General features: G+C 35.6%; 1 protein-coding gene, 1 long non-coding RNA gene and 3 other non-coding genes across 12 annotated transcripts; 4 read left to right on the top strand and 1 right to left on the bottom strand.

Annotated features, from left to right (window-relative positions):
* The first annotated feature begins 43 nt into the window (after window positions 1-43).
* On the top strand, window positions 44-916 carry LOC125494971 (uncharacterized). The gene is made up of 2 exons (XR_007271279.2): window positions 44-230; window positions 620-916. It is a non-coding gene; the product is annotated as an uncharacterized LOC125494971 (long non-coding RNA).
* A 2,142-nt stretch (window positions 917-3,058) lies between these two features.
* On the bottom strand, window positions 3,059-3,978 carry LOC104886884 (uncharacterized). Its single transcript, XM_010671415.1, has 2 exons — window positions 3,651-3,978; window positions 3,059-3,522 (listed from the first exon to the last, which is right to left on the bottom strand). The coding sequence occupies exons 1-2, from the start codon at window positions 3,976-3,978 to the stop codon at window positions 3,059-3,061; spliced, it is 792 nt and encodes a 263-aa protein (XP_010669717.1).
* A 1,063-nt stretch (window positions 3,979-5,041) lies between these two features.
* On the top strand, window positions 5,042-5,147 carry LOC125495307 (small nucleolar RNA R71). The gene has a single exon (XR_007271946.1). It is a non-coding gene; the product is annotated as a small nucleolar RNA R71 (small nucleolar RNA).
* Window positions 5,148-10,458: 5,311 nt separating this feature from the next.
* LOC125495306 (small nucleolar RNA R71) lies at window positions 10,459-10,562 on the top strand. Its single transcript, XR_007271945.1, has one exon. It is a non-coding gene; the product is annotated as a small nucleolar RNA R71 (small nucleolar RNA).
* A 6,247-nt stretch (window positions 10,563-16,809) lies between these two features.
* Window positions 16,810-20,839, top strand: LOC109134100 (uncharacterized). 8 transcript variants are annotated; one of them, XR_008968079.1, is made up of 8 exons: window positions 16,810-17,474; window positions 17,866-17,908; window positions 17,991-18,051; window positions 18,161-19,518; window positions 19,610-19,717; window positions 19,810-19,879; window positions 20,038-20,097; window positions 20,335-20,839. It is a non-coding gene; the product is annotated as an uncharacterized LOC109134100 (transcript). The 8 variants fall into 8 exon arrangements; XR_008968076.1 differs by lacking the exon at window positions 17,866-17,908 and having other exon boundaries at window positions 17,972-18,051; XR_008968078.1 differs by having other exon boundaries at window positions 17,866-18,051.
* Window positions 20,840-24,118: the final 3,279 nt, after the last annotated feature.

The following is a 24,118-nucleotide window of genomic DNA, read 5'->3' as shown; positions in this document are numbered from 1 at the left end:
AGAGTGAGGGGACTTCAGCCGTTGGTGGTGTAATCATCCCGGATGAGTTTTTGAAATCATATAAAGATCAGATTATAAAAGATACAGTTGGAGAAGTAATGAAGATGTTTAAGGAACAACTCCCTCTTGAAACTTTTGCTAATTTGACTCGATCACTCGGCGACGTGTCATCTGATTTAGAAATCACGGAGCATCCTTCTAAAGATACAAATGAACAAGAGCTTCAACAGGTATTTTTTTTATTTATTATTATAGTCCATATATATTTGAGATGATGTTATATATTAGATACAATGTATAGGGAGTACATTAGATGTTCAGCTCATTAGGCATTATTTTGTCGATGTATATATACTAAAACAAAGAAAAAGATTAACCCGGATACCCTATAACCCGACCCGAAAAAACATTGCTAAGTAATTTTCTCCAGCAATTACTACTTTGGTTTGGTGCTCTTGGTTCTTGATTTTTTTTTTCAAACTATAAGAACCTATCTTTTACCATATTATCAAGTTTGCTTTTACCATATTATCAAGTATATCATTAGTTCTATTTTTTTTTTTTACAGACTAGATTTGTTACATATAAGACTTTGAAGTTTTTTTTTTCCTTACTGCAGGATGATGGAAATAATGGCGGATTAGAGTAGCAAGTATGCATGATACTTTGAGAAGCATGCGTACATGGATAATGGAATTGAAGAATAATGAAAAGAATGACATTAAGATTGATTTAGGTTTATTTAAGGAGAGATATATATATTATGATTTTATGATTTAATTTTCAGATTAACTATTTATATTGTGGATGCAATAGTATGTTTTCGATTGAGTATACTCTTTGGCTCATTTTTTACAATGGTCGTTGAGTATATCTACTCATTTATATCAATAATATCATTTTATTTCCCCTTCAATTATTACGTTTATAAGTTTTACTATTATTATCATTATATATATGTCGATAAATTAAAGAATTTTACTATAAGATATGTGAAACAGAAGTGTTACACTATAAAACTAGCTGATAAGAAGTGTTGCCAAATATCTAATAGAGTGTTACATATGCTGATTTAAAATGATACATAATATTTAACAAAGTGTTACTATAAGTCAAGAGATGACATAGAAAATGCTACTATAGACGAAAAAGTGTTACATATAACATTATTAGTAACACTGTAAAAATGCTATATTAGATTAAAAAAAGTGTTACGTTAGAGAATTTTGAGTAACACTTGAAAAAGTGAAACATTAGCATTGGAAAGTGTTACCTTAGAGAATAGGTAGCACGGCCAGATGTTTCACTTACAAAAGTGTTACATATGACCTAAAGCAACACTTTTAGGCCTTTAAGTAACACTTTTGGGGTGATACTTTAGGCCAATTATGCACTAGTAGAATAAATGCTATTTGCTGCGGTTAAAAAGTGACATATTGCTGCGGTTTTGGGCACGCAACAATTAAGGGGGCAGCAATAGTTATTAATTATATTGCTGCGGTTTTTAGGCCAAATCGCATATTATAATTTTTTATCTGGTTAACACGTAATATTGTTGCGGTTTCTGGCCCAAAACCGAAGCAATATTATAAATTAAAAATAATAAAAGTAATATTGCTGCGGTTCTGGGCCAGAAACCGCAACAATATTACTTTTTTGTTTTTTAATTAATAATATATTTAATTCATATCAATATGCTATAATTAATAATAAAAAATCGACATATTGCTGCGGTATTTAGTGAAAACCGCAGCAATATGTATTAATATTGGCAAAAAAAGATTTTTTTTTTTTGCATTTTGTCATCAAACTTGAAAAATAAAAATGCTAAAAATAACAAAACACAACAAATTCAAATTTCTCCAGTTCACAGTAAAGATGAACACAACGTATGAACACCAACTAAAGCAACACAATGTATAAAAAAACAAAAAATATATTAAATAAAATAAAAAATTGAAAATCAAAAAACATAAATCTACAAACAATAAACCAGAAACAAAAAAAGAACTACTGGGTTTCGAAATCCTAAAACATAAATCTACAAACCAAAAAAAAACGAAAAACAACTCCTTTCATATCAATCACCCCTGACCAAACAAAAAACCGGAAAGCCAAGATCCGGCAAAAAAAAGATTACATGAAAAAAAAAAATCAGATCTAAAAAACGGAAAAGAAAACGAAAAAAAGGGAAATAAAAAAATTCGCTAAAGTGTTCGTCGCCTAGATCTGTTGTATTCGACTAAAAAAATGAAAAAAAAAAAAAACAGAAAAAAATTGTAAGACCATCCAAACCTCATACACGATAATTTCAAAAGAAGAAAAAAATAAAACTCTTCGTGGTCAGATGCTTCCTCGTCGTTTGATTGCTTCGAGCTTTCGATCTTTTACCGTTGATGAATTCGTTGTCGAGGAGTTCGTTGTCGATGGCGACACTCTTCGTGGTCAGAGGCTATTCATGGCTTTTGACGAGGATATGAGAGAGGCGAGAGACAAAAAGAGGGTAGAGAAGAGATGAGAGAGGCGAGAGAAACCGGAGATGAAGAGAGGTTGAGAGTGATGAGAGAGCAGTGCGTGTGAGGCTGAGAGAGAGATGAGAGGGTTGAGAGGCTGAGAGAGAGAGAAGAGAGGGTTGAGAGAGGTTCTGAGAGAGAGAGGCGCTGAGAGAGAGAGGCGCTGAGAGAGAGATGGAAAGTGAGGGAAAAAACCCTAAGTGTTGTGTTTTATAATTTCACGCGCGATAGAGGGTGAGAGAAGAGTGCCCCGTCTTTTTTTGTTTAGTGACAGCAAATATTGCTGCGGTTGCCACGTAGGACCGCAACAATATATTAAAAAAATATTTTTTTAATATATTGCTGCGGTCCCACGTGGAAACCGCAGCAATATTTGCTGTTCAGGGCCCACATTATTTTTAAAAAGTGTCTGTTAGACAATATTGCTGCGGTTTTGGGCGGGAACCGCAGCAATATTGTCAATTTCTTATTTTTTCTTTTCTTTTTGCGTGTTATATTGCTGCGTATAGGTAAAACCGCAGCAATATCACCGCAGCAAATAGCATTTATTCTACTAGTGTATCATCAAGAAATGCATATCTAAGGTAAGAGGGTAATGGTTTTAATTCTACCTTCTTTACTTGTGGCTTAGAAGTGGAACAAGTGGTCTGCATTACCTCAAAACCTTCAGCCTCATTAGTGTTAAAGTCATCTAAATCATGGAGAAAAGTAGTTGCCTCATCATCACCTTCTCCTTTCGAGGCGCCAAAAGTAAGAATAGCCTCCAATGGATCATCTAACAAGGCTCGAGGAGCATCATATCTAGCAATCTCCTCTATAACATCAATCCTGCAACAAGTGTTCTCAAGCATAGGAGACTTTAGAGCATTAGAAAGCTTAGAAGTCACAGTATCATCGCCAACACTCAAAGTAAGAGAACCAGATTTGACATCAATAACAGCACCAGCAGTACATAAGAAAGGTCTACCCAAGATGATGGGGATTTGACTATCCTCTTCCATGTCTAGTACTACAAATCAACAGGAATATAGAATTTTCCAACCCAAACAGGTACATCCTCTAAAATACCCAAAGGATATTTCACAGAATGATATGCCATCTGCGTGCACTTTAAGACTCCCATTTTCAGTTTATTACAAATAGATAAAGTCATAACAGATACACTAGCTCCTAGACCACATAAAGCGTTATCAATAAATAAAGCACCTACATGACAAGAGATGAAAAAACTACCAGGATCCTTGAGTTTTGGTGAGATTTTATTCTGTAATACAACATTGCACTCTTCAATTAGAGAAACTCTATCTATACCACCAAAATCCTTCTTCTTAATAATCATATCTTTCAAAAACTTAACATACACAGGTACTAGGGAAATTAAATCAGTATAATGAACGGTTACCTCAAGGTTCTTGACCATGGCCAAGAACTTACCAAGTTGTTGATCGACCTTTGATTTTTGCATCTTGTGGGGAAAAGGTAGTGGTGGTGTAGGAGAATCAGTAACCTTCTCCTTTTACTTCCTTGCTTCATCTACCTTCCCTTGCTCAATGTCAGTTTTTTAGCTATCCTCATCTTCATCTCCATCCAATACATCATTCTGGACTGGAGGTGGTGAATCATTAGTAGGCATATGCGAGGCATCATACTGTGTACCGCTTCGAAGGGTGACAGAATTAACAGTTTCTTTGGGAATTGTTTGCCCCGAAAGATGACTCGGTTGCCTCTGCACATTATTTTCGGCTACTTAATCAAGTTGAGTCTCCAAATATTTGGTAGTATTTTTCAACTCCTTGATGCTCTCATCATGACTCTGCTTCATAGAAACCATCATCTTCTTCAGATCTAACATGGTAGGCTCTTGAGAGCTGGAATTCTAAGGAGCTTGCTGGTAATAGTCTTGGTGTGAAGGCCTATTGATACCAGGAGGGGGATTCTAAGGAACCCCTTGGTAGTATTGTTGTCTAACAGGGTTTTGATATGATGGTTGGTAAGAAGTTTGTGGTATAGTTTGAGGGTTCTGAACATTGTTGCTTTTGTAGGTTAAATTGGGATGATCCCTCCGACCGGGCTGTATGTGTTAGAGTATGGGTTGGGTGGAGGTCTTTATAGAAAAGCATTTGCATGCTCCATCTGATTCGGGTCAGGTTGATTGTAGGAACAATCATGACCAAAGTGGCCTTGAACACCACACACCTCACAGTAAGAAGAGGTAATAAGATCCATGGAAGACATCGCATTAATACTCATAGGAGGAGTACTAGATTGTGAAGATATCAGTGCATCCATTTTCATGCTCAACTAGGCTACTTGTGAAGACAATAGGGCATATGCATTAGCATCCAACTTTTTCTTCGTAATAGTCCTAGAGGAACTATGATCATTTGTTGCTAAGTTGGCCGGAAAATTGTACCCTTCATCCACCTCCTTAATTATCTAGGAAAACACCCCCTGCAAATGAATCAATTATACTCTTGATATGTGGTTGTAGACCATTATAGAATGCTTGAATGATGAACCACTTTACAAGATTGTAGTGTGGGCATTCTATATGTAGGTCCTTGAACCTATTCCATGCTTCCTTCAACGTCTCATCAGGTTTTTATTGGAAGGTAGCAAGTTTATGTCTGATTTATGCAGTCTTGGTAGAAGGGTAGTATTCTTTCAGAAATAGCACTCCATTCAGTTGCAGTAACATTATTCAACCATTTTTGAGCTTTATCTTTCAAGGAGAACTCAAATACCACGACCTTAAATTGATCAGGAGTGACCCTTGATGCTTAACAGTACGACAGAGTTGTTGAAATCGTTGTAAATGATTTGCAGGGTCTTCAGATGGATGCCCTCCAAACTGGTTCTGTTGGATCATATGAATGAGGGCAGACTTGATCTCAAAGTTGGCCACTTTTATGTCAGACACAGCAGGGCCTGTTGGAACATTGCCAGGGGAAGGTATCCCATAAAACTTCAATGACTTAGGAGGAATGATCGATTCTGATGGTTCTTCCGTGGATTTTTCCTGGTTACTTGGCTGCTTCTTCTCCTTTTATTTCTTCTTGAGTTGCCGGAGGGCTTCCTCAATATCAGGATCAGTTGGAACTAGAGTACCTGTTCTTTTAGACATGGGCATAAAAGAGACAAAGAAAATATGCACTGAGATTGCCTCAATTGGAACTTGAAGTTCCAGTGAGACATTAGGAATAGTTCAAATAATTAATCAAAAAACTAAAGAACTAGCCGTCTCCCAGACAAGGGCGCCAAAAACTTGATGGGTTTTAAAGTAGTACCGCAAGTGCACGGTGTCTGTTGTTAGCAGATACTTAGCAAGTACAGGTCGATCCACAAGGAGAGGAATTCTACCGATTAATGCTCAGTTACTTAAATATTCAGAGAGAAAATTTGTTGAATGATTAATAGCGAAACTATAGTAAAATAGATCACAAGAGATGGATATTTATCAAATAATTAAACGTCTAGGGCGTTTGATCGGTCTACCATATTTATACCAATCAAGAGGGTTCAAAAAACTAATAATACTTAGGTATAGGGTCGAGAAATTAGAGTGCGTTAATCATATAGTCGAGTCTTAACACTCTCAAGGCAACATATGTAGTATGGTCACATCACATAATCAAACTCATTAGTGTGTTTTAGGCCTCTTAAAGTAAGATCTTGGTCAATACAAACGATTACTAGCCAGAAACGATTCATGAAATTGTACACTAACATAAATCGTAGATAATATGAATCACACTAGATTTGCTCTAACCACAACCTAGATATTAAAGCAATCAAGAACAATAAATCATGGTATAAACATGGCTTCCCTCACTAAGCCCTAGATATGAATCTACTCACTCTTGGCAAAGAAAGTACAAACAATAACTATTGAACTATTCATACTTTGAAGAAATTAAAAACAATAAGAGACAATACTTGAAAGTAAATAAGAACTATAAAAGAGACAATTACCAATTGAAAGTAAAAACGAAACACTTGAGTTGAACTTGAATAATCTTCAATGTGCAAATAATTAGGGCTCGAGAGAGAAAACTAGTGCTTAGGAAAACTAATGAGAGTAAAATGAAAATCAGAAAAAAGAGCTTCTCAATTATTTCACAAAGCTATTTATACTAACTTCTAAAAAGAACAAAGAAAGGAAATAAAAGGGTCCGGTTTTCATCTTCCGGGTGAACCGCCCGATCAGGAGTCGGGCACCCGATCACATCGGGCGGGCTTCGACTGATGGTTTTCTTCAGCGGCTTAGGAGAGCAGGGTGCCCGATAGGGCGCCATCAGCGAATTACGAGCGGGCGAGTTACGTTCGATCGTGCTCGAGACAAATGGTGTTTGGGAGAAAGTGACTACCCGATCGGGCGGTGGTCGCCCGACCAGATCGGACAGTCTTTCAGATGGAGCTTTCTTGGTATTTGACTCCAAGTCTTCAAATCTCATCACATCCGAAGGCTTTGGGAAGCAGCTTCGGGCCTCGGGAACTCAGACATGTGTCTCCTAACTCTCTCCAACCCATTGTGGCATGAAGAATAGGAGAAAATAGGAAAAGAATTCCTTATCTATCATAAAACACAAAACCACAACTAGATGGAACATGTTAGTATAAAACAGCTCCTAAGAGCACTAGTAGCAGGCATTTCAACAAAGAAGCGGGGGAAAAAAATAGATATAAAACTATACCATCAATAGACCACAACTAGAAGCTCTTTCTCAGTGGTGGCATAGTTAACTTGAGCTTCATGTTGTGTCTTGCTAGCACAGTATATCGCATGGAGGACGTTGTCCTTCCTCTGACCAAGCACAACTCCCACATCAAAGTCACTAGCATCACACATAATCTCGAACGGAAGGGTCCATCTGGAGATCGAATGATAGGAGCAGTAATCAAAGCTAGCTTGATCCTGTTGAAAGATACAATACACTCATTAGTAAACATGAACTGGGCATCCTTGAGGAGCAACTGAGCAAGTGGTTTAGCAATTTTAGAGAAAGCCTTGATAAAGCGGCAATAAAACCCCGTATGACCAAGAAAGCCTCACACTCCTTTGACATTCATAGAAGGGGATAATTTTCCAATCACTTTAAGTTTTGCTTTATCCACCTGGATGCCTCGTTTAGAAATAATATGACAAAATACCACTCCTTCAGTAACCATGAAGTGACACTTCTCCCAGTTAAGTACAAGATTGAAATATTCACATCTTTTCATAACTTTAGCCAAATTCATCAAACATGTATTAAAATCAATTCCATACACGTTAAAGTCATCCATAAACACTCCCATGATAGACTCAATGAACTCAGAAAAGATGGTCATCATGCAACATTGGAAGGTGGCGGGGATATTGCATAGTCCAAGTGGCATCCTTCGATAGGCAAAGGTACCATAAGGGGATGTAAAGGTAGTCTTCTCCCGGTCGTCTAGATGGATAGGTATTTTGGTCGAAACCTGAATAGCCATCTTGATAACAAAAGTAAGAGTGACAAGCTAGCCTTTCCAATATTTGGTTAATGAAGGGGATGGGAAAATGATCTTTCTTGGTGGCAACATTTAATTTCCCATCGTCAATACACATATGCCAACCAGATACAACTCTTGTAGAAATTAATTCATTTTTTACCACAGTAGTACCTCCCTTTTTAGCAACCACTTGAATTGGACTCACCCACTTAGAATAAGAAATGGGACAGATGATTCCAGCATCAAGCAACTTCATAACCTCTTTCTTGACCACTTCCTGCATATTGGGGTTCAAACGATGTTAGCCTTGTATACTAGGACGATGATCATCCTCTAGGTGAATTTTATGCTTGTAAAAGTCAGGGCTTATACCTTTCAAGTCATCAATATTGTATCCAATGGCCTTTTATGTTTTCTCAAAAAAGAAAAAAGTTGAGACATTAGACCATCATTTAGTGAAGCACTAACAATCACAGGATAATATTCAGATTCATCTAGGAAAGCATATCTCAGAGAAGGGGGAAGAGGTTTTAGTTCAGGTTTCTTTACCTCTACTGGTTGAGTATTATATGTACCAACCGTTCCATCTCATGACTGGCAATAGCACCAAGCTCTTCACCTGAAAGAGGTACTTCCAAGTTATCCATTTCAGCAGTCAAGGAGCTAACATCACCTGTAAAAGATGCAAAACAAAGCAAAGCCTCGAAAGGATCTCGCAGAAGGGATTGAGGCATATCATCATTAACCAGCTTGTCAATGACATTAATTCTATAACAGGCTTCCTCTAGCATGAGACTTTTCAAAGCATCGATCAAACTAAAATTCACATTATCATCTCCCACGGTCAAAGTTAACTTGTCATTCTTAACATCTATAAAAGCTCCAATGGTATGAAGGAATGGTCGCCTAAAAATGATTGGGATTTGAGTATCTTCTTCCATGTCAAGTACAACAAAATTCATAGGTTTAAAAAAATTACCAACTCTCACATGAACGTCCTTTAAGATAGCTAAGGGGTATTTAATAGAATGGTCAACCATTTGAAGATTAATATTGGTACATTTTAAATCGCCCATGTCAAGCTTTTTGCAACGGTAAAGGGCATGACACTATCACTAGCACCTAAATCACATTAAGCTTATCAATAAAAATGATGTCAATGTTACAAGTGATAGAGAAACTCCTTCAGTCTTTCAATTTAGCTGGGGACTGATTTTGCAAAAGAGCACTACATTCTTTAGTGAAAGCAACAATTTCAACTTCATTAAAGGCTCTCTTCCTAGTCAAAATTTCCTCCAAAAATTTAGCATATGCAGGAACTTGAGTAATAAGTTTAGTAAAAGGGAAAGTTACTTGAAGATTCTTCACTACCTCCAAAAACTTACCGAGCTGGTGATCAAACTTATTCTTCAATAGGCGATTGGGGAACATTACCTTGATCACAAGAGTGGTAGATGGAACTTTTTCAGCTATTGTCTGCTTCTATGCATTGCTAGCTTCCTTAGGAGCTGTGGAATTCTCAGTGACAACTTCATTCTTTTATGGCTCAGTCTAAGCATTCTTAGGTATCTCTGAAACACCATACTGCGTTCCACTCATAAGATTGATGGCATTGACAGTATCTCTTGGTTGCAATGGTTGTGAAGGTAATGACCCAGGTGGCCTACTAGCAGAAGAACTACTGAGTTAGTTAAATATCCAACATCTTGTTATGTGTACCCAAATTTTCCAGCCAAGCTTTTGTATCTGCTTGAAAAGCATTAAAACCTTTATGCATCTAAAACATCATGTTTTTCAACTCTGTCAATATGGCTGGGTCAGCGGGAGGAATGGGTTGTTGTGGAGCTTGATTTCTCTAGAAGCTAGGATGAGCTTGTTGTTGAGGTTGATATTGTGGAACTTGATTTGGGGGGCAGATATGGTTGTTGAGGTTGCAGGATTTAACACATTATTGCTCCTATATGAGAGGTTTGGATGATTTCTCAACCCTGGATTATAAGTGTTAGAATAAGGATTAAACTGACTCATGAGTTGTGACTGAAAAGCATAACTGACTCACAGTTGGCCCCTACACTAGAAGATAGGAGAGTAGGGCACTCTTGGAAGTGGTGTTCGGGTATCCCACAAGCATCACAATTGAGACTTGAGAGCATTGTAACTAAAAGCTCTAGCCATCGGATTAACACTCATGTGGGAGGAGGAATCATTACCTAGCTTCAAAGAATTAATCTTCTGGTTTAAAGCATGTAGTTGCCTGGACAGTAACGAATAGGCCTCAACATCATGTTTGCCTCCTTTTTTCTGAGAAGAACGGATAGTGGAGGCTTGATTAATGACAAATTTCTCTAGAATTTCATACACTTCATCAATGGCCTTATCCATGAAAAACTCACTGGAGGCTCCATCAATTACCCACCTTGTATCTACATCAACTCTAGTGTAGAAAATCTGACACAAATACCATTGGTCTAAACCATGATGAGGACAAAGGCGTTGTAGATCCTTGAATATTTCCCATGCCTCATACAATAAATCACCAGGATCTTGGGCAAAATTCACTATCGCATGACGCATACATGCAGTCTTTTGGTAAGGATATCACTTGATGAGAAAGATATTGGATAGTTATGCCCAAGTGGTGATGGTGAAAGGCAACTTATTATACCAAAACAAAATTTGTCGATCTCGCAAAGAAATACCAAACAAAATTAGTTTCATCTCATCGGCAGTAACACCAGCTTGTTCTGAGTAGCATAACATTGTAAAAGTCGCTTCAAGTGCTGATTTGAGTCTTCAAATGGTAACCCAGCAAACTGATTATTCTGAACCAGATTCAGATAATGAGACTTGATTTCAAAATTTATAGCAGCAATAGTAGTCATTCGCACCCAGTGGCACATTGTTAGGGATGGTTGTGCATAGTCCCTGAAGGTTTGTGTAACACCCCCAAAATCCATGCACGTCTACGTCGCATCGACTTTGGGAGTGTTACCGCCGCGATGAAACGCAAGGCATAAATAGAAAAAATTTTAACTTAAACCATTGTCTCGAAAACTAAAATGCAGCGGAAATAAAAGTGTAACTACAACTCGGGAATCATCAACGACCCCTTTTATTCAAACCATAAACCAAATAAGTAATCATAGTAAATCTTATGGTACTTAATTAAAATGCTTTAAGATTCAAATACTAAAGACTATCCCCCGTATGCTCGGTATCATGCAGCAGCACCAGTACACCTAGTCTGCACCCCATTGTAGCATCAATGGTTCATCACAGGTCAACAATAATAACACACAATCAGCTATGCTGAGTATATAATGAACCATTGAATGCATATAAACATGAACAAAGCAATAATGAACAATCCTAAACATGATACTACAATATGTTACATCCTTTACTCTTTATTTAGTTGGCATCAAACGGGCACCGTCATCTTACTAGAATCATATAGGCTACTTAATCCTTAATAGAAAACTTGGTCTATTAGATGAAATGCAAATACGGTTTCGTTCCGTCTCACACCATCACCTTAAGATGCATACCCCCAAGATCGTACGGAACCTTCTGCCTACTTGAGTTGTCAAAAACTATGAGGACACTACTGTCGTCACAGTAGGCCTGCGTAGGAGTGTAGGACAAGTCCCACACTCCCCCCCATTGTTCATCACTTGTAGGGAGTCCAACTACAAGCTTATTGCCATAATTCACTTTTAATACTGTCCATTCATATCACAGCAACATAGAATAATTTAACATGTTTCCTTAGTTACAGTACCCAAATCTTTTCTCTTGTAATACTCTTGTTACATCATGGATCAGATTAATATAAATACAATACTCATGTTCATAATACGATAGAATTACGCATTCCAATAGAACATATCGACTTCCAATCATAAATATGTTACCAAACAATCTCAACAATGAAAACGTTCCCTATCATGATTCTAGGTTCCAATAGAACAAATCGCAACCTAATCATGATACTAGTACTTGCAACTAAACTGGTACGCGTACGTACCTTGTAAAGGAGAATTTTCGTTGTATTAACCAAACGTGCCACTTATGAAATTGGGACCTAAACGATTAAGTAAACACTTTAGTGCTACATCCTTGATAATATTATCAACTAATACGTAACTAACTATAACGACTTAGTAATTCGAAATATAAACGATAGCTGAACTCATTGTTCATGAACTTCTTTTTCTTTTCTATTCTAATGAGTTTAGCGTCTTTTGGGAGTCAATGTTAGTGAACCAAACTTATTTTAGTTAGTGTAATAGTCCATTATCTTTACCCAATCCATTCAAGTCATATGTCCAATCAAGTCTTATGTCCAATATCCAAGATCAGGTTCGCATAGCAAGGTCATACTTCCAACTAATAACAATAATATAATTTCTTTACTTTCCACCTTACTTAATTACAATCCTAAAACCAGATATACAACTTAAATCAGATTAATAATTCAAACTAATTATACAGCTTAATTAGTTACTAATTAACTCGAATTACAAACTAATTAATTACAACTTAACTTAATTATAAAAACAGAATATAATATTAAACTAATATAATATCATATACATATTAGGTTTTATACCCCTTAATCTCGCCGGCAACCGAACTTCGGCGACTGATCTCCGGCAACGGCGCACAACACCGCACTCGCGCACCACTCCCGTGCGCACAACCAGGTTCGTCGCCCAAATCACTCGCACCACTAGCCTCGCGCAACCAGATTTGTCGTACAACGAATTCGCAAAAGCCTCGGACGCTGCTCGCACCACCACCTCGCTGGTTTGCACAACAACACACACACCACACTCGTACCAGCCTTCGTGCCACCAGCCTCGCACAACTACGCTCGAACGCGAACACTGTTGGCTCGCACCGCACGCTCGAGCCCACGAACAGTCGCACAGGTCCTCGAACACACCACCACTTCGCACACGACGACGCACAACACTTCGCTCGGCGCGACGCCCTCGCTCGCACCCTCGTCGACAACCTCGCACGCACAAAATGTACTCCCTCGAAGCCTCGCGTCGCACACCAAAGTTGACCTCACCCTCGACTTCGCTCACTCGCACACACTCGCATGCTCGACCCGCCTTCACTCCGACCTCGCACCAGCCTCGTCGACGGTTCAGGGAAGAAGAGAGGGGAAAAGGGTCGAAGGATGAAAAGGGAGGAGATAGAGTTCTTTTTGAGGGAGAGAAGAGAAACGGCTGACAAACTAAAGAGTTTAGGGTTTCTGATTTATGTTTTTTTTCTTATTCTCTCCTATTTATTGTGTGGCAAATCTAGATCTAGCTAAACTCGCTTTAATCTTTTAAAATTCCAAAATTACTAAACCGAACCATATTATTATTATTATTCTATTATTATATTTTGTAAATAATACTAAAATACCTTTTAATTATATTCTTTATATTTTCTTAATTATAAAGAATTAACTCCAAAAATACGGAGTATTACAGTTCGTGTAACATTCTCACCCATTTTAAGAGAATAAAGTGTGACGGGGAAATTTTATTGTGGTGAGAATGGTGGAGAAGGTGCCTTTTGGGAAGGTGTCCCTGCAGATAACCTTGCTTGCTTAGTTTTCTTTCTGAGTCTACGAGCAGTCTTTTCAATCTCTGGATCAAATGGAATAAGATTCGGGGATTTTAATTTCCTGCTCATACACCAAGAACACTAAAACAAACGTGAGATGCTCCAAAGAACATGCGATCTTTAGAATGAGTCAGTGTAATACTATAATTCAAATAAAATGAAAATAAATTGTCTCCCCGACAACAGCGTCAAAATTTGACAGGCTAAAGTCGTATCACCTAATCAAAATTAACCTAAGGTCCACTAGCTAGTAGTCAGGGCAGTCAGGGTCGATTCCACAGGGAGATAGTTATGTTATTATATCTAAATTCTAATACTATACTAACTAAGGCTATGTTTAGTTCACCTAAAATTTTCTGATATGAACTTATTTGATCTGATCTGATCTGAACTTATTTTTTCTGATATGATATGATCTGATCTGATCTGAACTGATCTGAACTGATCTGATTTACAAGATCTTATCTTTTATAAAATATATTATTACTATTATATTATTACTTTGTAATTCATTATTATGCAATACATTATAAGATCTTCTTTATAGTATTACTATTATTATCATTTTATTTCTATTACAACTTTTACACAACTTTTATTAATAATAATAATAATAATAATATTATTATTATTATTATTATTATTATTATTATTATTATTATTATTATTATAAGAACAACAATAATTATTATAATCATAATAATAATTATTATTACTAAAAATAATTATATAAATCAAGTCATTAATTTATAAGAGCACTTATACAATATTTCACACTTTCCCTTAAAAAAATGTGTCACACTTGAGAAGTCGGCAGACTCAACTCTTTTTTTTCCATATAAAATAAAATAAGATATACAAACAACTATGACTTGCGCATAAAAGACATAAATAGCGTGCAACTTCAAATAGCTAGAGAGATTTGGAATTCGATAGGAAGAGGTGTACCGAATCTAAATTTATAATTTGTATTTCACACTTAGCTTATTTTGAAATGTAATCCGAACTTAGTAGTTTCGTTGTCATGGATTTGAGCTATCATATTATATATATTTCTTATTTTTGCGTCAATCTTATGTTCTTAACACGTGGTTTTTGATTTTCTATTATTTAATAACAATAAAATAACTTAATATAATGATTTCAATGACATTTATAATGGTAACAGCAATATTACTAATAATTACCAATATTAATAATTAATAAGTACAACAACAATAATAATAATCCTTTTGAACAAATGTACTAGTAAATAATAATACTCCCTTTGTATTTTTTTTATCTTTCTCATTTAGAATCTTGACACTATTCACAATTAGAGAGAATCTTTTAGATTTTTCTCAATATATAAGAAAAAATATAGTCATGTGGGGTCTTGCTTGATTCGTCTCAATGAGTATTTTATTAAAATTCAATTAGTATAATTTTTACTAATATGTAATGAAAGATACTCACTAGTAATAATGAGTTTTTAAATATAAGCATGATCTGATCTGAACTGATCTGGTCTGATATGATTTGAACTTATTTTTTCTGATCTGATCTGATTTGAACTTATTTTTTCTAATCTGATCTGATATGATCTAATTAGATCTGAAATAAGCAAAAATAAGGTGAACTGAACATAGGCTATGTTTAGTTCACCTGAAATTTTCTGATCTGAACTTATCTAATCTGATCTGATCAGAACTTATTTTTTCTGATCTGATCTGAACTTATTTTTTCTGATCTGATCTGATCTGATTTAGAAGATCTTATCTTTTATAAAATATATTATTACTATTATATTATTACTTTGCAATTCATTATTATGCAATACATTATAAGATCTTCTTTATAGTATTACTATTATTATCATTTTATTTCTATTAAAACTTTTACACAACTTTTATTAATAATAATAATAATAATAATAATAATTATCATTATTTAAGAACAACAATAATAATTATAATCATAATAATTATTATTACTAAAAATAATTATATAACTCAAGTCATTAATTTATAAGAGCACTTATACAATGTTTCACACTTTTCCTTAAAAAAAAGTTTCACACTTGAGAAGTCGGCAGATTCAACTCTTTTTTTTCATATAAAATAAAATAAGATATACAAACAACTATGACTTGCGCATAATAGAAATAAATAGCGTGCAACTTCAAATAGCTAGAGAGATTTGGAATTCGATAGGAAGAGGTGTACCGGATCTAAATTTATAATTTATATCTCACACTTAGCTTATTTTGAAATATAATCCGAACTTAGTAGTTTCGTTGTCATGTATTTGAGCTATCATATAATATATATTTCTTATTTTTGCGTCAATCTTATGTTCTTAACACGTGGTTCTTAATATTCTGTTATTTAATAACAACAAAATAACTTAACATAATGATAACAATGACATTTATAATGGTAACAACAAGATTAATAATAATTACCAATATTAATAATTAATAAGTACAACAACAACAATAATAATCCTTTTGAACAAATATACTAGTAAATAATAATACTCTCTTTGTATTTTTTTTTATCTTTCTCACTTAGAATCTTGACACTATTCACAATTAGAGAGAATCTTTTAGATTTTTCTCAATATATAAGAAAAAATATAGTCATGTGGGGTCTTTTTGATTCGTCTCAATGAGTATTTTATTAATATTCAATTAGTATAATTTTTACTAATATGTAATGAAAGATATTTTATTAGTAATAATGAGTTTTTTAAATATAAGCATGATCTGATCTGATCTGAACTGATCTGATCTGGTCTGGTCTGGTCTGATCAGATCTGATCTGATCTAATCTGATATGATCTGAACTTATTTTTTCTGATATGATATGATATGATCTGATCAGATCTGAAATAAGCAAAAATAAGGTGAACTGAACATAGCCATAGCCTTAGAACCTTGACACTATTCACAATTAGAGAGAATCTTTTAGATTTTTCTCAATATATAAGAAAAAATATAGTCATGTGGGATCTTGTTTGATTCGTCTCAATGAGTATTTTATTAATATTCAATTAGTATAATTTTTACTAATATGTAATGAAAGATATTTAATAGTAATAATGAGTTTTTAAATATGTAATGAAAGATATTAAATATGTAATGAAAGATATTTAATAGTGATTTGAACTGATCTGAACTTATTTTTTCTGATCTGATCTGATCTGATCTGATCTGATCTGATTAGATCTGAAATTAGCAAAAATAAGGTCAACTAAGCATAGCCTAAATCAGATGGAAAGAGCTGTTTTACTAAACCGAGCAAATAACAATATTAAATACGAGGGAATGAATTAATTAATAAAAAACTAAAATTATGGATCACTATAAGAAAAAAAGCCAAAGGCTATAGTTCAAGAGATGCAATTATCTGATCACTGTTCCCTCAAAAAAAAATTGCAATTATCTGAAAAACGCAGCCCTTAGTTACAAAGGAGTGCGATTAACCCAAAAACCGTAGCCCTTCATTACAAAGTGCTGTCGTTAGCCCAAAAATTACAACCCTTCCATACGAAGGGTTGCGGTTTTTAAACAACAGCAACCCTTCACTTTCTCATCTCCCCCTTAAAGCTCATTCCCGCCGCACTCACACCACACACCACACCCTAAAACTTCCCTAGCTGAATCCCCGCCTCTCTCACTCACGCCCCTGCCCCTCTCTCTCCGACCTCGGCTGTGGATCGCCACCTCGTTTCGTTTTCGTTTTCGTCACTCTTCTCCTCCTTTCGTTTTCGTCGCTCGACCACCAGTTTTGCAGTGGTTGTATGCCGCTTCGTCGCTGGTGTTTCCTCCTTCCCTCAATCTTCTCCGCCGCCGTTCATGGATGGGTCCGCTCTGAGGTAACTGCGCTTTCTTTCGGAGAAATGTTAGTTAATTGAAGTTGTTTGAGGTAGATTTATTGGTTGTACTTGTGATTTTAAGCTTGGTTAAGTGTTTGAAGTAGTTGAAATGCGAATTGTTCATACTTTTTTATTTGAGTTTGGGTATTTTTTTTGTTTTTTTTATTTTTATTTTGTTGATGTTTGGATGAGGCTTTGGTCATTTTGGCATGTGAGAACTGAGACGTCGTTTATAGTTGAAGGTTGTGAAATGTTCTTGGTGGAATTCAGTAATTGAAGTTGATTAAACTAGATTTAGTGGTTGTGCTGTGATTTTAAGTAGTTGAAATGAGAAATGTTGGGATTCGAGCGATTTATTGTGGTTGTGCTGTGCTGCATATCATTTACATAGAGGACATGGAACTGGGATCAATATTTCGTTGGTTCATATGGAGGTTAGTCCTATATTGTCAATATTTATACCTTCATCAACCACTAAGACATTATTGATCCTTCAGATTTCTATAATTGGAACAGAGTGAAAATTCGGTTGTGTGATGGTGCCTCATTCACAGGAAACGTGGAAGCTGTAAATCCTGTAAATTACTTACCTGGATTCTCGTTATTTTTATTGTTATTGTTATTCTTTGCTTTCATTAATTCAAATGTATGTTAACACTTTCGATTTTTGTTCGTTTTGGTGACAGATTACTAAGCTTCATTTTCGCGGAGCTAAAATTTGGCATGCTAGTATTGAGGATCTATTGTTCAAGGGAATGAGAAATCCTGAGAATGTATGATGATTAAGTTCAGGTCTTTTTTTCCTTTGCTTCTTTTGTGTTACACGTGATCGTTTGGTGATTTTCCGGCGAAATTTTGAGACCCGAGAAATAATGAGTAACATCAACATCTTCATAATTCTCCTTGTTGTTGATGTTAGGATTATGATGCCATTCATTAATGATTATTGTATATAATACTACTATGTAGTAATTGTACAAGTAAAGTGAAGAGACACATAAACAAGTTCAACTCAAACGTCGGAAAATTATCACAAGAGAAATCTCATTGTAATAAACAAGTTCAACTCAAACGTCGGAAAATTATCACAAGAGAAATCTCATTGTAATAAACAAGTTCAACTCAAACGTCGGAAAATTATCACAAGAGAAATCTCATTGTAATATTCTATCTAGTATAATTACTACATAGTAGTATTACATACACTCTGTCTTGATGATAATTGTATATAATACTACTATGTAGTAATTGTACAAGATAGAGTGTTGCAATGAGATTTTTTCTTCTGATGAGGAACACAATGTAGTACTCCATCCGTTTCCTAAAGATCTTCCCACTTACTGTTCCTACAGGTACCAAGGAAAATCAAGTTGTGTGGGGCATGGTGTGAGTAAAGTAGGAGAGAGAAAGGGGTTAAGATAAATAAACAAATAAAAAGGGGTTAAAGTAGGAGAGAGAAAGGGAGTAAAATTGAATTAATAATGTAATGGTGGACCATATGATAGTGACATGAGAGGGTAAATAGAGAAATTTGTTTTGCCAAATAAGGAATAAAGCAAAAGAGGAAAGATATTTTGGAAACACCCTTAAACGGAAAGAGGGAAAATCTTTAGGAAACGGAGGGAGTACTAGACTAGAAATAACAAACTCATATGAAGTGATGACTTTTTCCGACGTTTGAGTTGAACTTGTTTATGTGTCTCTTTACTTGTACAATTACTATATAGTATTATCATATACAATGATCATCAATGAATGATATCATAATTTTAACATCAACAACAAGGCAAATGATGAAGATGTTGATGTTATTCTTTCTTTCTTAGGTCTCAAAGTTTCGCCGGAAAATCCCCAAATTGTCAGTTTTCGCCATCGCCTCCAAATTAGTCGGCAACGTAATACTGCGCTAAGAAATAGAAAATCCTTATTCCTTCCAACTAGCATTGGTGGAGCGTTAGTCTGGATTGGTGGACCTAGTAGATAAATCTCAGTTGCGGTTCTATCTCCGGATCTCGAAGAGCTTTGTGGAAATGACGTTTCAAAGGTTAATTCTAAACTATTATGTGATCCTTAAATGTATATGCATGTGATCTTGTTTAAGTGCTTATGAATATGATTCATGAAATTCCATTTAGGGTTTTGGCTAAAACACGCTTAATTGAGGATGAGTAAACACCTGAGAAGATCTCCTAGAAAAATCAACAATGCGAGTCTCCTCCCTATTTTGATTCCGAATTTGCAAGGTCAGTTAGTAGTCCTCTTCAAATCATCATTGTTTGTTTTCATTTTTTTTCAGTTTTAGCTTATATTGAAAAATTTTCCATATGCTTTCAAGCTGCCCTTTGCTTGCTTTTCCAACAGATCCCACAAATTATATAGTGCAAGCTCCTTTCTCTAAGCAAGAGGTTTGGTTTTCTCTCTCTAAATCTCCTTTTTGTCATGCACTGATTAAATTTCCTTTCCTTTTATGTAATCAATTTCCAGGGATTCATTTCCTAAATGTCAGTTTGATGTATCCGTTATTTTGTGGGCTTTTTTTTTTCCTTGTGTGTTTTTGTTTTAGGCTTACTTTTTTGGGGATTGAAAAGCAAGTATGAGGAGCTTAATTTTTTTCAAGAATCAGGTCAGTCCCTCCCCCAATTATCCATGAATTGTTTTTTTAAAAATTAAATTCATTTTGAATCTTTTTTTTATAAATGCAGTTCTTTTTTTTTTTGAGTTAATCACTTTAATTAGTCCTCTTGTATAGCAAGGATTGTCAACAATTTTTAGAGCTAGATGTTAATTCCAAGCTACTCTTCTGGGCAACAGGGTAGGTTTTCTATGTTTTCTTAAAAAATGTGTTTTCTATTTTGTATAGCCATGCCTGACGAAGAACACCAGTTCAAATCGAAGGCTCATGTCAAAGCCTCAAAGACTTTCCCACATCATGTAGGTACTATTCACAAGAGTGGGTGCATTTTCATCAAGAATCACCCTTTCAACGTACAACTTTCTTCTCTTAGGGATTCGATTCATGTGTAATAGATTAGGCTTTCTATTCAGAATTTTACTACGGTGGAGTTTTTTTAGGGATTTGGTGACATCATTTTGGATTCAACGATGTGATATGGTCATATATATTTGATAGGAAAAAGGAATTGCGAATGGCTATTCTTGATATTGGGTTCAAAAGGGACATCTCAAAATTTCATATGTTATATGTTACTTGGGGTGGTTTTCTTTTGTTCATTTGTTTAGAAACTTTGTCACCTAATCTTATTTGTGCTAATAGAAGCATCGTTTTGTGATATATTGTATCTCACTTGATTGAGAGAATATGAATTCGCACATTCACATATTCGATGGACAATAACTTGAAATTAGGTATTGTCCGCGTCAATTTTTCTTTCCTTGGCTAATTGTCCATATTTTCAATCCTAGAGTTTTAGTTCTTGTTTAGCATTGTAAAATAGCATCTTTGTTGGTAGATTGTTGGAATCACATTTAATATCAATTATTCTCTCCTCTATCTTAAGGTTTTACAATTTTCCATATATTTATGTTAGTTTTGTTATTCAATTCTTAAACATTAGTATAATTCAAGAGATGTGAAATGATCTATTTTCCAGATTCCGATAATCTGGTCATAGAGATTGATGATTTTTTTTTCAATTTTTTTAGCTAAATTTTGTTTTGGTATTAATGAATGGATTAGCTTATGCTAATTATTACTTTATATCCTTACAAATCCACAGCTTTTCTATCTTGTTTCGAGTTTAGCACTAGAGTATCTTCTTAGCAATAATTTGTCGTTACAAAGGAATCTGAAATGATCTTTTCTGGTTTTGTGATAATCTGTTGATACATTTTTGTTCGATGCTCTAATGATAATTGAAACTTGAATGTGAGTTTAATTTGAAATTGGTATTGATGAATGTAAAGGTTTTGGAGCTGAATTCAAGGGATGATTTGTTGAATTATATTAACGAACTGATCATTTTTGGATGCCTTTTGGTGATGGTGGCTAGTAAAAAATTTGCAATGTAGTTTTTGATGAAGAATGGTCGTGTTGAATTGAAGGACAATGCACCATGTTTTATAGCTTAGATGACTAAAATCTCTTCTTACTTTCTCTAAGGATCCTATCTGCAACAAGTACATCCAATTGGACAACGAGCTTAGAGAGATCGGGTACAGCTACAGTCGGATGAGGCATGCTCATAAAGCTTATAGCTGATCGTGCATAGTATGACTCTATTCATGATGAAGTCTTTTCACTTTACATGTCTAATCGTTGTGTTAGGTTCTCTGATATGTTGATATGTTAGTAGTCCTGTATGATTGCTGAAATTTCACTTGATGTTAGTAGTATTCTCAATGCGTTCCTTAAGCTCAATGCTAAATGGAGAAACATACCAATTAGTATTCTCAATATGGAAAAAGATTGTATCTCTTTGTTCAAACTTCAAGTTAAAGTATGTGAAAACGTCAAATGCTCTAAAATTGTGAATATATGATAGGCAAGTATCCTCTATCTTCAGAAATTCTTTACACTAGATGATTTTGCTAGCTCAAAATATTCTATATGTTATACTTTGTGAAACCTCGACATGATTGTGATAATCTGTATGTCATCTTCAAATACCAACTAGTTTGAGGATTTAGCCTCCCTTCGAAGCATTTTACCATAGTCTTTACTCTAATATGGGCACAAATATTGTGTCCTGGACTTCAATTTCTAAGATATTAGACCACACTTTTTGTTCCAATATGGGGCTAATCTTTGAACATTTTGAACTCTAAATATTTTCTAAATTTATGTAGTGGATTTCAATTTTCTTGACTTATTTTTATAGTCTATCCACACCAATATCAGTACCATGGTTTATTTTAGCTGCAAAAGAGGCTCCTACCTGGGGCTTGGTAGGTATATCTAAAGGGCCTAACCCTCGAACAAGAAACTGGGTTGTTTCCATTAGAGATCCCCTTTGATGAGATCCTACAACTTCACATTGGATGAGATGTAGATAATTTAATAGTCAATCCTGTTTGATGCATCATAATCAAGGCAAAGCATAGTGAATCTTGTTCCTCCATAAGAAATGGACAAATTTATAGCTTATCTCCTGTTATTATGTTATTTTTCGCATTTCGGGGATGACTTGAAGTGTTTTGTTTGCTTACTGACTAATCATTTACAGATATTCAACAACTACAATTAATTAGAAGCTCAGTATTGATGGTCACTTGCGACTAGTTGAAATTTGTGAAATTTGAAGAAACCATCAAATATGTCTAATTTCTTAAGAACCTCCAAATATGCTTTCAAGTAAGATCCAAATAAATTTTTATTACAGTTTTTTTCCTCATTGATGATTTTACCTAAATATGTTAGTACTTAGTTAGGATACACATATTTTGTGTTAGTTTATCTCAATGCAGTTACGTATAGTGCAAGCTTGCAAGGTGGCATTTACTTTAGACTATCTTGATATTATGAAATGACTGTCGAATATTAAATTGCTATATGGGTGTGTTGACAATTACCCTCAGTCTTGTGTAGTAAGAAAGAGTAGGACTTGGAGGCTATGCGAGGAGTTCACTTAGCTTAGAGTTTATTTTGGTTTCGCTTGAGTTAGGTTTTCCTTTCCCTCTCTGTGCTTTTCAGCTTCCTTCACTAGATTTTGCCTATCAAGCTATTCTCTACTTACTCATAATATAATCGAATTAAAAATTCTTCTTCGACTTGAGTTTAAAATTTTGAAATAATGGGTTAGAATACCCAAACTTTGGCCCGTCCGATTTTAATACCTCCAATTATGAGTTATTTTTAAATACCCAGAACTATTGAGAAATTTCGTTAAAAATGCACCTAAATGACTTGTAATCAGCTGATAAAGTAATTTTTGTAATTTCTCTTTTTTATTTTAATTTTCAATTTCTACTCTTAACCACCACCATTTTCGCCACCTTCTCCCCTGTCCACCCCAGCCCCTCCCTCTCCCTTCCACCGTCACAACCCTCTTGTCAGTCGAACCCTCCCCACTACCACCACCCCAGTAACCCCCCACTCTCACTATCCCCAGCACCCCCCTCCTCACTCCCCAAATCCCAACAACCACCCTACTCCACCAACCCCCGCAACCACCCTTACCCACTCCTACCTCCCCCACCACCCGAATCCCAGCAGCCACCCCACTCCACCCCCATAACCACCCCACTCCACCACCCCCTGCAACCACCCTTACCCACTCCTACTCCCAGCACCCCCACTTCCCACCCGCAGCACCAACCTCCCACTCCCCGAATCCCCTTCGAGACCCCCCTCCCCTAACCTCTGTGGAAATCCCCCTCCCCTCCCTCTCGATTTTTGCAGCAAACACCTCCCTCCTAACTTTCGCCTGAATTGCTTCTTCTATCCTTTAATCCCCACTTAAACCAGCTGAATTATGTCTCCTTGATGCTAGCATCAAATATCGCAAGGAATTGCTTCTTCTGTTATTGCTTCTTCCGTCGTACTCTCGCTTCCTCTTCCTTCGTCGCAGTGCTGAATTCTCTCTCGTTGATGCTTTTTCGGTGGGGGGCTGCGGGAAATCAAGGGGTAAGCAGGTGGGGGGGTTCGACGGGGTGGTGGGGGAAGGGAAGGCTGCTAGGGTGGTTGC

This window comes from Beta vulgaris, chromosome 2 (genome assembly GCF_026745355.1).
Source record: "Beta vulgaris subsp. vulgaris cultivar EL10 chromosome 2, EL10.2, whole genome shotgun sequence".
Classification (NCBI taxonomy): Eukaryota; Viridiplantae; Streptophyta; class Magnoliopsida; order Caryophyllales; family Amaranthaceae; genus Beta; species Beta vulgaris.
Note: the sequence above shows the minus strand (reverse complement) of the source record. Positions and strands in the feature narration are given on the sequence as shown.

Bases quoted from the DNA above. Each gene is read 5' to 3' on its own strand.
- LOC104886884 (XM_010671415.1), bottom strand. From the start codon at position 3,978: ATGCAAAAATCAAAGGTCGATCAACAACTTGGTAAGTTCTTGGCCATG. The intron at 3,523-3,650 runs GTAATAAACTGA...GTTGATTTGTAG, and splicing joins TGTTATGACTTTATCTATTT to TACTAGACATGGAAGAGGAT.